The sequence below is a fragment of the Raphanus sativus genome, chromosome 5, assembly GCF_000801105.2.
Source record: "Raphanus sativus cultivar WK10039 chromosome 5, ASM80110v3, whole genome shotgun sequence".
In the NCBI taxonomy this organism is placed as follows: Eukaryota; Viridiplantae; Streptophyta; class Magnoliopsida; order Brassicales; family Brassicaceae; genus Raphanus; species Raphanus sativus.
In genome coordinates, this window is record NC_079515.1 from 35,728,678 (window position 1) to 35,746,051 (window position 17,374).

The window sequence follows — 17,374 nt, forward strand, 5'->3', positions numbered from 1 at the left end:
TTATGAAACTATTACAATTTCAATCAAATTAGATTACATATCGGTCATCCATCAGTTCAATCGGTTAGTCTCGGGTTTTAGTGACTTTTTAATATGAATATTTTAAAAAATTAAATTGAATTGTTAGATCTCCGATTAACCGGTATAATCACAATCGGGTTGAATTTAAAAACACTGATTTAAATACAAAAATATTTTAAATACACACTCTTTAAAAGTTAACAAATATTTGTTAACTTATTAGTGAAATTTTTCATCGTAAAATATTCCGCGCTTTCAAAGCGCGGGTCTAGATCTAGTTTATATTAAGGCTACAAAACAAGACATTTACAAACATTAAGTTATCCTTCACACTGAAGGGCAAATATGTGTTTGTCTCAATCAACATCATTAACTACTTTCTTTACCAGAAAAAAAAACCCGCCAAATCCTTACCAGCAAACGACCAAAGTTTACTCAGCAAACATCATTAACTACTTTAAAGTTTGCCTATAACAATAGTCTTTCACCTTCCATCAATAGTATCCAATCAATACCTGGTGCTATTTCTCCTTCCCCACCACTTCCTCTTCACCTTCTCCATCGAACCACTACTCTCTTCACTCCCAAGCTTACTCAGTATCATCTTCGTTTCCCTCAACCTCCCTCCATAATCCTTTTTCCACGTCTCAAACATCTCTTTCAACCTCCTCAGCTCTCTATCCGGGTTCAACTTTGCTTCCACCTGTCCAGACTTCACTTCCACCAAGAACTTTGCATCATCACCAAACACTTGAGCTCTCTCTTCGAACTCCTCTGCTAACCGTCCTATCACACTAAGCCCCGCACTCATAGGTTGCTGTTGTTGTCTCCCCCCTCCTCCTCCCTTGCTCTTGAACTGATTACTCCCTGAATCCCAATCCGTAGCATCGCCTCCATTAACCGATGATGCATCTGAGTTTCTACCCGAGTCCTCAACCGCTAGGCTTTTCTTTGCTATGGAGAGACTTGATTGCAATGACCGCATCTGCTTCTGCCAGATCTCTTCCATTGATTTCATCCTTGTCTCGTATTCTGACCACCTGTTCTCGTACTGTTGAAGCCTCTGTTGAAGAACGTCGTTCTCCTCTTCTTTCTCACGCATTGCAGCTTCCGCTTTAAGTACCCTGCGTTGAAGCTCGGAGAGTACTGATGCCTTCACCAGCACCTCCCCCAACTCATTAGTGGTGCCTCCGGATTTTAGCCATCCAATGTCCCCTGAGCATCTTCTAACCAACCAACCACGAATTGCTGCAAGAAGATTACACTTAACTCAGTCTCATGAGAAACACCTACAACATCTAAACACTACAACAAAAGCTTTCTTTACCTGATTGTATCACAAGAGACGCTTCGGTTATGCTCTTATACTGTTTCCTAGCAATCTTGCTTTTAACTTGGCTTTGTATAGTAGCAGCAGCTCTATGCCTCCTTTGTAAATAAGCAAACTCTTTTCTTACTTTCTCTCCACGAACAACTGTTGAGAAAGAGGTGGGACAATGAGATTGAGATGCAAGACCAAGGTAATGAACTGAGAAGAGAGAGAGAGAGAGTTATACATGACTGGAGAGTATAGATTCCCATTCTAAGCTCCTTCAGGTGACAGCGTGCTTGGTATCCTCTAAAAGAGCTTTGGACACGTAAAATGCCATGGAGAGTACGGTTCCTTGTATCTTCAAGAACTCCAATCTGCAATGCACATGGAGACTATATTACATATGCCTCTTCTTAAAGGAAAGACATCAGCAGATTAGCTATTATTATACCTGTCCGGTTCTGAAAAACAACTTTGTGTAGCCAACTTGATACATCTCTGGCAAGATGTTAAACTGATGGAGAATTGCAACTGAAACACTTAGAGGATCTTTATCAGCAACGTTATCCACCAGAAGGAAACCATACCTGCAAATATAAGTGTAAGGTCCCTTGCATAACTACTAAATGATTGATGACACTGTTACCTTCGGGAAAATTTCTGATGAGACATTCTTGTAGGAAATCCAGACCGTGAAATTCGAACCACTTCTAGGACCCCACAGCATCTTAGCTGCTGTAAGACAAGCCCTTGCTCATACAACCCTGGAGACTGTACGTTATTTGGCTTGATGCAACGGATGAAATGTGGTGTAGTGTTTCCTAATCGCTGCATCAATTGGAAGAGTTGGCCCTGGAAACACACAAACCAGGTTAGATCATTAACAATCAAATACCATATATGATGATGACAAGTAATCTTAGCACAAACAGGTAACCAACACTGAAGCAAACATCAGTGTTGTGTTTAAGGCCAAAAAACACACTACCTTAAATTTAGTAGCTACACTCAACCGCTGGGAATCAGCACCACCTGCTTTGTGTAAAGGGCCGACAACAGGTTTTTCAGATTGGATCAGCATGCTAGAAGCAAACGCTTGAGGAAGGTGGCAGGAACAAGAGGACAACAGTTGAATAGAATCCAAATGCAACAAATCTCTGTTCTTTTCTAGAAATCCAGTTGTCTCATATGTAACCTGATTCGGCAAAAAAAAAAAAACACTGTCAAAAAGCATTCATGAGTCATGACCAACAATACATTCATGTTTCCTATCAAACTTCTATATCTCCAAAGATAAATTGGTATCACTGACTGAGGTTTCAAGAGCTACTAGATCTTGACCCGTGCGCCCGCACGGGCACTAATTTTCTATTTTTTTTTTATATTAAATGATATATTTATAATATTTGATCGTTTTACATTGACTAAGTTAGAAGTTGATATTTGGATACTCACACGAATTTGATTAAAATCTATTCAGATTTGAGTTTTTTTGAGTTTAAAGATTCTAGCTGTATTCGATTGTTTATAAATTTTTGTCCCGGTTTGATTCGGATCTTTACAGGTTTGGATAACCCGTTTAAATTATTTTTTAAATTTTCAAAATTTATATATACTTTAAATTTTCCTAAATCTAAAAATAAAAATAATATAACGTATAAAAATAATATAACATATAAATTTAAATAATGTAAATCCGTTTGGATATTTATCCAGTTTCGGTTCAAATTTGGTGCTACTTTCTCGTTCAGATTTTTTAAATGAAGAGTTGATATTATAATTTCCATTAATTGTTAGTCCAATAAAATAAGCTGATAAAAATATATATTTTTGACATTGATTTAATGAAAAAGTGAATGAAGTGTATTTAAATCAAATTTAATTTAAGAAAACAAATTAATGTTCACCGAATATTTAACATGTACTTTTTGCTTAATATATTGGAAAGTGATTTAGTGAACAATGAGAATATGAAAGGTTATTCTTAGAATATTTGGTTAAAAAAGATTCTTACAATCACGTTTAAAAAATATCAGTTTAGATATTTTTATAATCACGTTTAAAAATTATCAGTTTAGATATTTGGTAAGATTCCATAATTTTATTTTAGAAATATAATTAAATGACAAAAAATCTAGTGGCATAGACTTGTAATTATTTAGGAAAACTAAGGGTTAATTCTAATTTGTACTTCACTTTTAATAGATTAGATAGATTAGATAGATTAGATTACCTCTCCTGCATAATGCACAACTGTGAAAAGCTTCTCTCGATCTCCTCTGAAACATGAATTAGAGAGTAGATGCTGTTTTAGCTTGTTTGCGAGTGTCAAATCTGTGCCATTTGGAAATGTAGATTCCTCATCCAAAAGTGAGAGCAGCCCCAATGGTTTCTGCACAGACAATGTGACTTAATGCTTAAGAACATGTTTCAGACTAAAAGCATTTCCACAAATAAAAGTTGAACTCTATTGTTCTTCTTAGTATATATACCTTTTCAAAGAGACTAAGACAATCTTGGTTGTCCTCAAAATCAACCCTCGTCCAGTCAATTCCATCCTGGATATATTCCTGAAACAGTAGAAAGAAACATTACATGAACCCGTAGAGTTCAATCAGAAAGGGGAAACTATACCTCTTGTTCCAGCTTGAATAGATGACGGTTAAAGTGTTGCTGCAGTCTCTCATTTGCATAATTTATACAAAACTGCTCAAAACTATTTTTCTGCACAAGAATGTGAAGTTGTTCAGCAGATCAGTAAAAGACATAACACCGCTATTTCAACTACAGTCAACAATTTATTTTTCCAAAAAAAAAAGATTCTAATATATTAGTCACTGTTTATGGATGTAATCGCAAACTGTAGGTCTAATGATGTAAGATACCAACTGTAACTTTGTTCAGGAGAAAAGCACAGAGAGACAGAACAGAAGCATACATCAAATGATTCGAAGCCGTAGATATCAAGAATGCTGATGGATCTGCCGGTTCGCCTCTTTCCTACTGCAAGAGATTTGTTGATCTGTTCAACCAGCCAGTCAAAGAGGCACGAATAAATCGATTTTGCTAAAGCATCCCTTGCATCAATGGCCTAAAAACAAAATTGCAGCGAAACAAAAAGTGTCAAGTAACGCAAGAATTCTCACGCATACTAAAACTGAGCAAATAAAAAATGGAACCGTTATCTTTGGAGGGACTCAAAGTCTACTAATAACGCAAATGTCATGTATGCTGTAATAATGTACCTGCGGTAGTGTTAGCTTCTGTACAATGGTATCCTTTCCAACTCTCATGTTACGTTTGGATAAACTTAGCTTAAGCTCATTGATGTTGCATCCAATCAATTTAGCAACAGTTGACAAACCTGAAAGAAAAAAACAATACAGCACGTAGGTAAGTCTCCCTGCCAGATGAAACATGAATTAAGAAGAAAACGTTCACAAGCATAAAGAAGCTTAGTGGATTCATGGACACAAAAGAGAAAAAATATTTCAACTCAGGTAAAGTAGGCATCCCTAGTTAGGGAGTGAAGAGGCTTACTTACTTTCATCTGCTACGGGCTCAACGTGGTTTTCATTGTCAATAACAGTGAAGGAAACATTCCCCAGCCATAATACTGCAGAAAGCATTGCGAATACACTTTCTTGATCTTCTTTACTAACATGAACAATGTCCAGAGCTTCCTATAACAACAAAGAGTTTTAGATTCAATACATAGAGAAATAATGGTCGAAAATGAGTAGATAAGAGGAATTTAGAAAGTAGCTCACCGAAGAGAGAATTACCTTAACAGTATGGAATCTTTCAGCATCGTCAATTCCATTGATTGAATAACAATTACTCTGTCCCAAATACTTATACTCATGTGCGCTTTTCAGATTTAGCTTCTCTGCGTATAAATGATAGTTGACAGAAATTTATTTTACTTATGGAAGAGGCAACCAAAGATATATTAAGAACACAGATTTAATCCAGGTCTATCAAATTCTCAAACTAAAACCTACATAAGACAATTTATAGTCTTTATCATCTATAATTAGGTCAGATGGTTCTTAAAGACTCTTTTATCCTGACAATACCTTTAAGTGCAGGTGAAGCCCCAGCACAGAGTTGGTAAAATATATGATATGACCTTTCCCCTTGAGCACATTGGACCACTCTTGACTGTTAAAATGTGTCAATGTACAAATGTGTAAATGTTAATGAACCATGTTCAAAAATGGAAGTACTGAAGTAGGAAAAAACATCTAAAGGAAGCTACCTTTTCTAGTAAAACTGCAAAATTTGAAGAACAGACAAAAAAGAAAAGAGGCTTAGTTAGCTTTTTGTAAAGGAAAATGAACAAACAATGTAAAGTAGCGTACACTTACATGTTTGAACTTGAGCACCGGATATCTTTCCAGTTTCACTAAAATAAATCTCTATCAGCTTCCCCTGTAAATTTCAATACCAAAACAACATTGTGAGACATACTAAAACTTAAAAAACTTTCGACATACAACATGAGAGAATCAAAATGTACAAAAAGCATAATGATGAAGAGCTTACAAAACGACTAGAGTTATCATTTCTCAATGTTTTTGCATTTCCAAATGCTTCTAAGATGGGATTAGTCTTAAGTATCTCATATTCAATCCCGCTTCCACCTCCAAGAGCAGCCAAGTATTGCATAGCTATCTTAGCTGTCTCAGTTTTCCCTGCTCCACTCTCGCCGCTGGATGAGAAAGAGAATCTTGTGATAAGAATACACCACAAAACACACAAAACTGGAAGAACTACATTCAACAGATACACTAGTCCTAGTGTGTCACAACTAATGCATCTTTACAAGTCATTTTACTAACCTGATAATGATAGATTGGTTAACTTCATCTGTGATGGAAAAGATAAAATGGTGTGAGAATTGCAACGCTATCGTTGGATAATTAACCAACAAGGAACCACAATCTCACCACGTATCATTTCACGAATTGCTGTATCTGCAATTGCATACACATGAGGACTATCATTTGATCTCTTCCTGTATGCTTCGATATAGTGATTTCCGTATAAAGGAACCTCCTTGAAAGGATTCACAGCAACCAAAACTGGCCCTGCTTTTGTCTACCACCATAAAAGGAAAAAAACAAATGTTAGAAAAATCTGGAAACACATATGATTAACAGATTCAGGGGAAAAGACTTACATATATCATGTCTTGGTTGTACCTATAGTTGAGGTTATACAACACTGATGGCTCATTTAAGTAACTTAGTTGCATTAGATCGTCCACTCCATCAAGAATATCAGGATTTGCAGGTACTAGAGTATCTGACATGACTTTTATAACCTATTAAATCAAGTGTGGAAGTAGTATCTGATCAAACACTTGAAATCCAAACCCATGTCTACCTTAGAAATACAAAAAAAAAATCCTTACTTTTCCCTCAGCCAAAGAAAGAAGAGACTCTGCTCCTGAAGTTGACAATATCTTCCCAAGCTCCCAGTTACCATTTGGAAGTTGAATCCAAGATTGCAGTATCTAAAGTTGGGAAACTGTCAAAATTTCATTATATGTACCTACCTAGAAGCAATAAGTTTGTTCTCAAGTTAGCTAGAAATGCACCTTCTTCCCAGCATATGCACTAGTGTCACTCCACTTGCGTTCATCACTTTGAGGCAAGGGCATTGCAGAAGCATCAGTATCCATATCATCGCCTAAAGACTGTTGTTCAACGTGTCCGCTATATGGTGAATCCTCACTATCCCCAGCGGCAGTATCACTTGGACTAATCCCATTTCTGAAACCACCTTTTCTTGGAATACTGGAACCATCAAATCTATAGTCTGCCGGCAAAGATTTAAGTGACTGCATGGATGGATTCACCTTCTGGAACATTTTTTTTTCCTGCAAGAAAAAAGGAAGCTAATCAGCTCAGACAGAAGTATGCAAGAAGAAACCCCAGTCAACACTGAACAAGACGTATCTAGTTTTATTAACATACTTTAGAGCATAAACTGAAATGCTTTTGTCTTGACTGTTTTCAAGTTCCTCAATCAGCATAGAAAGGAGTTGTTGACAAATAAAAAAAGCTTGAGAAGAAGATTATTAAAGAGACTCACATCAAAAAAAAAAAAAAGGAAAATATAAAGAAACTTTACACAAAAGCAAATTGAATCAAGTCTTGAGATACAAAAGAGACTCACTTGACAAAAGCCAATCAGAAGAAAGATGCAAACTTTCTCCACTTAAGTAGAAATAAATAAGAGTGAGAAATACAAAAAGAACGCAGGAACTTTCAAATTTATTCGATTTAATAATCAATACCTTCCAAAATTAGATGCTCAGCAGAAAAAAGTTTGAATTTTTCTTAGGATAGATCTTAAACTCAGAAAACCCACCACAGAAAAGGAACTTCTGATTCTGTTAACTTCATAAATCTCCAAGTAACAACGCAGGAGACTGCTTGACAGATTTCAAATTTGCACAAGTGCGAGTGAAAAGATTCAGCTTTTTCTCTGCTTCACAAGAAAAGAAAAAGGAAAAGAAGACTGCTGTTTGTTTTAGAGCCTTGATTTCTGATTTTTTTTTCTTATCTTTTTTGAACTCAGAAGACTAGCAGTTATATTTTTTATTATTAAAAATATTATCCAAACAAGTTTGAATGTCTTAGGTTTTTGCCACCAACTGAATTTTGAAAAAGGTGAATTTTCAGCACCTCACATGTTCTGAAATGACGATTATGTCCTCTTTGTGTGTTTTCTGTTAAGTGTTAACTGATGTTTCAATTTTAAACAATTACAGATTGAATTAATGCGGATATTTGCCTCTTTAAATGTTCTTAATTTGAATAACACAGATACGACTCATCTCTCAAAGACTCAAATTCTTTTGAGAAACATTCGCTATGCTTTTGTAAACTTTTCGGTATGTATTTATTTTGATTTTTGAAGGAGTAGTTATTAACATCAGCGACCTTTAATTGTTTACCATTTAGTTTTGCAATTTTTTTCTTTTTTGAGAACAATACATTATAGCATTATACATTGCATGCAACATAAATATCTCAACGGTGTTATAAGATGAAAAACTGAAAAAAGACAATGCGAAAAATGCTGCAAATTTGCGACTGTGTAATATAAGAATCTTTAAAACAAAAAGCAGTAAAGTGGTTTGATACGAAGGTCACAAAACACATCACAAAGGTCTGTTTTTACTTTTTAGGTGTTTATCAATCAACTTTGTCTGCCACTATACATTTTCAGTCTTGTATCCCAATTTTGCATGTCATACATGTTTAGAATTTGATGAATGAATCAAAATAGTGTATAGGGATCTCGATTTTACATAACAAAATAGCACTTGAATGAAATATTGCCATTTTTCTTTTAACTCACAATCGTATCATATAATCCCAAAAAGGAACAGACAAGAACATACTTTTCTTTGTTTGGTAAATGTACAAAATATGGTAAAACCTCAATGTCACCTTTTTTTTTCCCAGAGAACTTGTGCACATCCAATCTCCAAGGGATACTGCGCCGCAAACGAAACTAGCAAAGCTTTAGGACAAAGTCAACATGCAAGTGATTTCAAAAATATGACCATAAAAAAAGGTCCAAACCTGAAGGATGATAACTATTAACAACTGCACTAATGGATTAGCCAAATCCTCAAATGATAACTCAAATAACAACAATATTGCTCAATGCTCGTAAATAGTTGTATCTCCATGTATAAACCTACTAATCTCTCCATGAATAATACGTCTATCGAGTCCAATATGTATGCTAATATTGGACTCTTATTTGACTAGATATCATGCAGTTTATGATACTTTTATGTTTTCCTTATGCGCACAACGCACTAATCACTTGCTACTCTCCATCATAATTGCATCGATAGAAATAGATAATATCCAACTACCCAGCACAATCAATATCCCATCATCACCATGCCAAGCCAGTGACAGTGAGAGACTACACCCCCTACATGGTATCTTCTATCCACATGAAAATTCTAAATTTACAACGCACAAAATTTCCATATTAAAGCACAGAAATCAGATCTACAAGACCTTAAAGTAACCTAATCTAATTACTTTCAGCAGCACCGTTTTTGTTTCTTAGGTTAAGCAGAAGACAAAAAAAGTTTCTTCACATTATCTCAACATCCAAAGTTAGCGCATTACTCAGAAACCCGAAGAATCAAATAAGCAAGGATATATATATTACTAACAGCGAGGAGCAGTACGAGCAAGTCAGGAACTGAAAAAAAAAAACAGATTAAACTTTCTTGATCAAGCAGACACATTTTGAGCTTCACTCTTGCAAAACAGATAGATGCCTACCACGAAAACTAAACTTCAAGCTTAAATATATGGCATCGATAAAACAACACCCCGTAAATAATTTTGAAACCTTTCACAATCCCATAAAACAGCAAGTAGTCTAGTCTCACAAAGACAACACAAAAATCAAACAAGACACAAACCTCAATCCAAATCTTCCCGTCTGGTCTTAAGATTAGCTCCACTCCCACTTCCAGGTGCTCCCGACCCAGAACCAGGCTCGGAACCATCACCATCATGTCCCCTAACCGGCCAAGGCACCTGTATACTAAACCTCCTCCCCGTCTCCACCGACCCCTGTCCATCCCCACTACCCTGAGCCTGACCTCCTTGAACCTGACCCCTACTCTCATACTCAGGATCATCCGTAGGCAACTCGTACCGACAAACCGGACAAGAGTTATGCAACTCCAGCCACGGCATCAAACAATCCTGATGAAACACATGCTTACAAGGCATCTGCTTAACATCCCCACCGTCCTCAAACTCATCCATACAAACAGCGCACTGGTTCATCTCAGACCTCATCATATCCTTCGTCACCTTAACAGTTGGCAACCCCTCGACCGCCGATTTCGAAGCGGGAGGGGTTCCGTATCGGTTGGGATCGTTCTCGGCGAGCTGCTGAATCAGCTGCTCGAGACCAGGGCCGAAGAAGTAGTCCCCGAGGTTCCCCGGGACTCGGCTCGACGGATCGGAGGGATGATTCTCGATCACGAACTGCACGTGCGTGCCGCTGGATCGGAGATGCTGGAGGTGGTTCTGGAGAAACGACACCGGATCGAAAGCTTCGTCGTCGTTGTTCTGCGCGTTGGAGGAGCGTGGCTGAGGGCTGAAAAAGCTCGGGGCTACGTTGGAGGATGAGGAGGAGCCGAATAGGAGAGGGAGTAAGGTGGAGAAAGGATCGGCCATGGGGAAGAAACCTCCTCCTCCTGCGCCGGGATTGAGATTTGGGGGTGGATTAGGGTTTGGCTCGTCGTATTCTTCGAGAAAGCCACCGGAGCAGAGAGGGCAGAAGGGATCGGATGTGGGGGAGATTGAGATGTTGACTGTGCGGTTGCACTGGTAACAGAAGAACATCTTTTCAACCGCCGTGGCGGTGGAGTTTCCGTCGGAGGACATGACGGAATCTGTGGAATTTTGGTCAGAGGGGGGAGATGAGAGAGAGAGGGAGAGAGAATGTTTATGGCCGACTCAAAACTCTCCCTCCGAACGATGATTATAGTATTTGGGCTTTAGCCCACATACGGCCCATTTTAAATCAATACTATTAAATGAGTCTAATTAAAATAAATAAATGGAAGCTATATATAACTGTTTTAATGGAAGCTATATATAATTGTTGATTATCAGCAGTTTCAAGTCCATTGATAAAAACAATTGACAAAAAGAATCCAGCATTTGCGAGACCCACTTTCTCATACACATAAACATATAGTTGATCGTTACAGAATGTATTTTAGGTGTGAAAATAAATAGATGAATAATATATGGTTGTCTAATACATAATTATATATTTTTCATGTTTGATGTCACAATATAATTGACAGTAGGTACCTAATTGTTGTATATAATTGGGCGGTTTCATTTATAAGAAACAGGTTTCTTCAACAATATAATGATTTTGAGTGGTTTCCTTCAAGATGGTTATATTAAGTTCCATTTATTAAATATATTTTTATTTAAAATAAATGTAACTCTGTTAACCCATCTAAATTAATATATTTAATAAATCAAAATAAAATGATTTAAAAAATAAAAATAAATATATTTTCAACTTTTAAGGCTTTTTCAAAACAGTCTTTTAATATTTTGTGCATAATTTTAGAATTCTTATTGCAATAATTTAACACTGAAAATATGTTTAACGTTAAATTTATTCTATTAAAACATGAATATAATCTATTAATAAAATTTATGTATTTTATTTATTTAAAAGAGGAACATGATCTATTGATAAAATTAATATTAAACATAAATATAATTAAAATTTAAAATTTAAAAATTAAATTTAAAAAAAAAACTAAAACAAGAAGTATACCCGCACTTCGAAGGGGGGGTTAGAATCTAGTATGTTCTGAATTTTGAAGGAATTTCAGTTTTGTCTTGGTCGGTTTGACTAAGAAAGTTTCTAATAAAGATAAAATTTAATGAAAAACATATTAAAGTAAGAACTATGAGTCAAATCCATTTAAATCTAATTAAAATGGATTCATGTACTGTAATATAATATCAGGAATTCAATTTATGTAATTCAATTCATAACTGATCAATTATAAAACTGGGTTGTCATCTGTATCTGATATTCTTTTTGTCAAAAAAAATCTGATATCCTAAAATTAATGGCTAAAAGCCTAAAACCATCAGCATAGAGATTAGGCGATCTTTAACCACTGATATTGGTTTCAAAACATCACTTTGTTTAAATTAAAGTTGCACTAATTCTACATAAGCTTTTTGATTTAAATAAATTAAACATTCTTTCAAAAAAAAAAAGTTACACGTCGTAAATTAAAACACTTTTAAAAATGTTTCATTACTTTTAACTTAAACAAAGTGTTGGAACAAGAGAGGTACTTCAATCTGTGAGAGATAATAAAAGGTTATTCCAATCATATAAGAAAATGGTAACAAATACTTTTGGATACATCTGAGATATCTACGTTTATTATTCTTGTCTCTTGCTTTAACATTATGATTTTTTCTCAAACAAAGATTCACATGATTGTTAAACAAAGAGTACAAAAACATAAGACAAACTGATTCAACTTTCAGATATTTTTGTTTTCTTGACCTTTTTTATGCCGAACTACAAATGTAATGAAAGAGTCATTGAATAAGAAGAAAGAATAAACTGAGTAAAAAGCTAAAGTGCTCTGCATTTAAAAGCAGAGAAGGATTCTTTCGAGAGTAAATACATTATTCTACATTTCATTCTTATTTCATCCTTTTAATCATCACCTTTCTCTTTCAAGTTTTCTCCCAAGTCTTTTCCTCAAAGAAAACGTTGTTCCATCATCATCTTACCGCCTTCTATTGCAACTCATCAGCACTAACACCAACATCACTAAATTAAAACACTTCTATGAATGTTTCATTACTTTTTACTTAAAAAGGGTTGAGCAAGAGAGGTACTTCAATCTGTGAGAGATAATAAAAGGTTACTCCAATCATATAAGAAGATAGTAATAAACACTTTTGGATACATCTGAAATATCTACCGTTATTATTCTTGTCTCTTGCTTTAACGTTATGATTTTTTCTCAAATAAAGATTCACATGATTGTTAAATAAGAGTACAAAAACATAAGACAAACTGATAAAACTTTCAAATATTTTTGTTCTCTTGACCTTTTTATGCCGAACTACAAGTGCAGCGAAAGAGTCATTGAATAAGAAGAAAGAATAAACTAAGTAAAAAGCTAAAGTCTCTGCATTTAAAAGCAGAGAAGCTTTTTCGAGAGTAAACACATTATTCGACATTTCATTCTTATTTCATCCTTTTATTCATCACCTTTCTCTTTCAAGTTTTCTCCCAAATCTTTTCCTCAAACAAAATGTTGTTCCATCATCATCATCATACCGCCTTTTGTTGCAACTCAGCAGCACTAACACCAACAGCTTCATCAGGTATAAACCTTCCCCAGAACCAGTGTGCCTTCCACACTCTGTTCATCTCTTCGATTGGTACATTCTTCGTCTCAGGCAACATCAAGTAGATGAATATCGTCATTATGAAGACAAACACCGCAAAGAAGAAGAATAGTCCAAACTTCATGTGACAGAGCATTGTGAGGAAGAGCTGAGCTACAAGGAATGTGAAGAACATGTTGACCGCTACGTTAATGGCTTGTGCTGCTGATCGGATCTCTAGAGGAGATATCTCACTAGGTACCAGCCATCCCAACGGTCCCCATGACCAGGCGAAACCCGCTACATAGATGCAGATCAGTGCCACGATTACATTAGCATCGGTTTTCCCTATGTTCCCTGTTCCAGCTGTTCCAAATTTGACTCCAATCATGATTCCAATAGCGATCTACAACACAAATAACGATTATTGAGTGTTTGTCAAGAAACGTAAAGTAGAGCTAGGGCTAAGGTTTAGAATTTTGTAGTACCTGAGAGATAAGCATTTGGATACCTCCCTGGAGGAACAAGATTCTTCTTCCAAACCTATCAACTGTGAAAACAGCGACGAAGGTAGACAATAGCTCGATGATACCCGTTACCATAGCTGATAAGAGCGAGGCTTTATTACCAAACCCTAAGGTCTGGAACAGAACGGGCGCGTAAAACGTAATGACATTGATTCCTGTAAGCTGTTGGAAGAATGGAATGGAGCAAGTCATGATCAACTGTGGTCTGTAACGTGGAAGCAAGATGTTCTTCCACGGATGTTTCACTTGCTTAGACTCCTCACTTGCATCAATGAGATCTTGAAACTCTTCTTCGACTTCATCGGTTCCTCGGATAGATCGAAGCATTTCCTTGGCTTCTTCAGCGAAGCCACGTTCGATGAGGGAGTTTGGAGTGTCAGGAAGGACCAGAGCTCCGATCATGATCATCACAGCAGGGACGCAAGCTAAACCTAGAGAGATTCTCCACCCAATGTTCCCTTTCATCTGTGCAGTGAAGTAGTTGATGATCGTTGCAACAACAATACCAAATATGATTGCTACTTGAAATCCATTGTTGAACGCTCCTCTAAGATTCGGAGGTGCCATTTCCGACAGGTAAACCGGAACCGACTAAAACCAAAACCAAAATCTATTAGTATAAGCCGCTGTTGTAACTTCTCTATCAAGTTACTTCTAATGTGGAGGGAATAAAATACTATAATTTCTAAACTTAAAATCAATTGTCAAAGAAACTTACCAAATTAGTAAACATTTTATATATTATTTTATTAATTCTCAAAATACCAATGTAGACTCTATACATTTTTTTTTACATAAAACGTTTTTAGAAACCTACCTGATTAGCAAATCCAACACCGAAACCGAGTAGAATACGACCTATGAGAAGCATGGCTATGTTTTGGGCAAAGCCGTTGAAAGCAGAGCCGACGAAGAATGTGAAACCACCGAGGAACATAGACCATTTCCTTCCGAAAATTCGGGTTATCGTGGAGGCGAATAAGGAAGAGACCAAAGCCGCTAAATAGAGAGACGAAGTGAAGAGAGTGAGAAGCTCACTATCGAAACGACAATACTCGTTCTCGTGTGCGTTCTTCCTCTTCTGGTACACGTAAGGGAAAAACTTTTCCAAGAACGGATCCATTGAGGTTACCCCTCCTACAAGCAAATGTTTTTAAAAAAAAAACCTAAATTACTCTCTGGATATTTGCTAGATCAGATCAAAGAAGAACAAGACTTGAAAAAATACCTGAGATCCCGAGATCGTATCCGAAGATGAGACCACCAAAAGCACCGATGAAACATGTCACAAACACTTTCGGTGTCAGTTTGTAGTTATAGTTTCGAACTCCCGGCGTTTGACTGACGAACCCTCCAGCCATTTCTCTGACGTGGTCTAAGACTCAGTGTTGTTGACTTTTCTGTTTCACAGAGGAGCAAACAGAGTAGATTTTGTTCTTTTTCTTCTTGGAGGTAGGTCTGGTTCAAACAAAGGAAAGAAACGATTTGATTTTGAAAATGGTGAGGAGCAATTGATATTTATAGGATCTGAATAATTTTAATTTTTTTTTGAAATTTAGGATCTGATTAACTTTCGGCTTACTTTGATGTCGGAGAAAAGAGCTGTTCTTGGTCTCACACTTGCCTATTCCTCTGGATCTTATCTGCTTCCATAAATCTCGTGTCTTTTTATAGGTTTTATGATATGAATCTTTTAGTTATCAGTACTTCCATTTCACAAAAATATAATGTGTTTGAGGGTTTTTATGTTTGTTTTACAAAAATTAACGATTTATGATCAGCCCACAGGCGGTCCCACATAAGATGTTTTTGATTCTTTTATGGAACGTTATATAGTGACTACTCTTTTTCTTTTTTGAAACATATATAGTGACTACTCCTAGACATTTTACATGGTCCCAAAACTAAAACCAATCCGAAAAAATTAAACTGAAACCAATCTAAATTTTCAGGGATACGTATATGAGTTTAGAACCTTCCTACTGAATCATTCGGACCTGGTAAAAACAAAAGCGAAGTGGCATAAAAAGATCATGATTTTATGCATATGAATAAGCATATGATAAGTATCAACAATGACACTAATGGACCAGCCAAATCAACACTATTGCTAAATACGTGGTTGTATAAGGGGATGTTAGTGGGAGTAACATCTATAAAGAGTTTGTTGATTGTAGAAATCGAAAGATTTGTTAAATTTGAAAATAATTGTATAGAGTTTTGTATATTGTGAAATTTTATGAAAATAAATTGATATGATGATTCTAAGAATCTAAACTAAATAGGTAGTATTTTAAAAATCTTGTGTTATGAACTAAATAGTGAAGAATACAACTTCCAATAACACAAACTTTAATTGATTTAAAGAAACACTAAAATCTATCTTTTTAATAACAAAAGATTGTGTATAGAATTACTAAATTATCAAATTAATAACACTAGATTCTAATGAGAACGTGGGAATCTACAAACCAACAACATTAGATTCTAGAAATTTTTTAACAATTGCTATAAATATAACTTCCACTAACCTTAGAACCAACTCAAAAGTTAGTATTTAGCAAATAAATAAATAAATTAAAAGTTAGTTTTTAACCTTTCAAAGTTCTTGGATACCAAATTTTCATCAGCAGCAATGGTGCATGATCTGTAGAAACAGGAATCAAATTTGCCTCAGCAGCAAGCAACAATGTCTCAATCTAAGCATCATTCAACCACCCTACAACATACCCAATTACGACTTGACCCACAAGTGCTATAAAAATGAAAATTATGATCAAGTAAATGAAATGAAAAAAAAACACAAACTAACAAACACTATGAAATTGCTGAAATATATATTTAGTATTTTGATGTTGACGATGCATAAAATGAAAATCAGACACAGCTGAAGTAACTGTGGGTCTCGCGAAGGAAGACATCGCAGGAAAATGTGGATATAACATCATTAATAAACTTTAAACATCATTAATAAACTTTTAGTCAGTTGCATGCACAAGTAGAGCACAAATAGTCATATTGTTTTAGAGGACATCCAGAAATTTTTAATATCCCCTTTATCTCAATCATATATTTGTTTCTAATATTTGTTTCAATCTAAAATCTTTTAGATATCCAAAAATCTGGATATTGTAAGTTATATTAGATATTCATATATAATTTGTTAATTATATCAAAAGTAAAAAATGCATAATACCATCAAATAATTTTTAAAAGGTAAAATGAATAAATCATCAATAATAGTAACATAATAAATAAACATCTTAACCCAAATCATAAAGCCAAAATCAAATAATTCAATACAAACGACTTCAGTATAAAAATCATACGTAGCATATGTTTCAACAAAAAAAATTAATTGGATATGCAATATCTAAAAAAAAAACTTTAAAACAACTTAAGAAACTAAATGGACCAAATTTACATAAAATATGTATAAATATTCATAATTACATTGCATATTCATAAATGTATGGATCAAAGCATATATTCGTTTTTCAAAATAGTACTTATGATTTATTATTTGTTTTACTTTAAAAATTTACAAATAT

General features: G+C 35.2%; 3 protein-coding genes across 4 annotated transcripts; all 3 read right to left on the minus strand.

The window, feature by feature from the left end:
• Nucleotides 1–259: 259 nt before the first annotated feature.
• On the minus strand, nucleotides 260–7,907 carry LOC108805324 (myosin-1). Of its 2 annotated transcripts, XM_056986329.1 has the most exons (23): nucleotides 7,641–7,907; nucleotides 6,939–7,220; nucleotides 6,753–6,854; nucleotides 6,519–6,662; nucleotides 6,286–6,436; nucleotides 6,178–6,205; nucleotides 5,882–6,047; nucleotides 5,704–5,767; nucleotides 5,595–5,608; nucleotides 5,413–5,497; nucleotides 5,119–5,222; nucleotides 4,878–5,016; nucleotides 4,579–4,697; nucleotides 4,272–4,424; nucleotides 3,968–4,057; nucleotides 3,826–3,903; nucleotides 3,567–3,725; nucleotides 2,322–2,528; nucleotides 1,980–2,185; nucleotides 1,785–1,920; nucleotides 1,578–1,707; nucleotides 1,349–1,495; nucleotides 260–1,269 (listed from the first exon to the last, which is right to left on the minus strand). In XM_056986329.1, exons 2-23 carry the CDS (start codon nucleotides 7,209–7,211, stop codon nucleotides 530–532), a joined length of 3,435 nt encoding a protein of 1,144 aa, XP_056842309.1. In that variant the 5' UTR covers nucleotides 7,212–7,220; nucleotides 7,641–7,907; the 3' UTR covers nucleotides 260–529. The 2 variants fall into 2 exon arrangements, with proteins under 2 accessions (XP_056842309.1, XP_056842310.1); XM_056986330.1 differs by lacking the exon at nucleotides 7,641–7,907 and having other exon boundaries at nucleotides 6,753–6,868; nucleotides 6,939–7,078.
• A 762-nt stretch (nucleotides 7,908–8,669) lies between these two features.
• Nucleotides 8,670–10,865, minus strand: LOC108856170 (E3 ubiquitin-protein ligase RING1-like). Its single transcript, XM_018629908.2, has 2 exons — nucleotides 9,807–10,865; nucleotides 8,670–8,849 (listed from the first exon to the last, which is right to left on the minus strand). Exon 1 carries the CDS (start codon nucleotides 10,783–10,785, stop codon nucleotides 9,808–9,810), a length of 978 nt encoding a protein of 325 aa, XP_018485410.2. The 5' UTR covers nucleotides 10,786–10,865; the 3' UTR covers nucleotides 8,670–8,849; nucleotide 9,807.
• A 2,101-nt stretch (nucleotides 10,866–12,966) lies between these two features.
• On the minus strand, nucleotides 12,967–15,547 carry LOC130512329 (sugar transport protein 4-like). Its single transcript, XM_057010184.1, has 5 exons — nucleotides 15,406–15,547; nucleotides 15,052–15,281; nucleotides 14,641–14,960; nucleotides 13,785–14,414; nucleotides 12,967–13,702 (listed from the first exon to the last, which is right to left on the minus strand). Exons 2-5 carry the CDS (start codon nucleotides 15,182–15,184, stop codon nucleotides 13,241–13,243), a joined length of 1,545 nt encoding a protein of 514 aa, XP_056866164.1. The 5' UTR covers nucleotides 15,185–15,281; nucleotides 15,406–15,547; the 3' UTR covers nucleotides 12,967–13,240.
• Nucleotides 15,548–17,374: the final 1,827 nt, after the last annotated feature.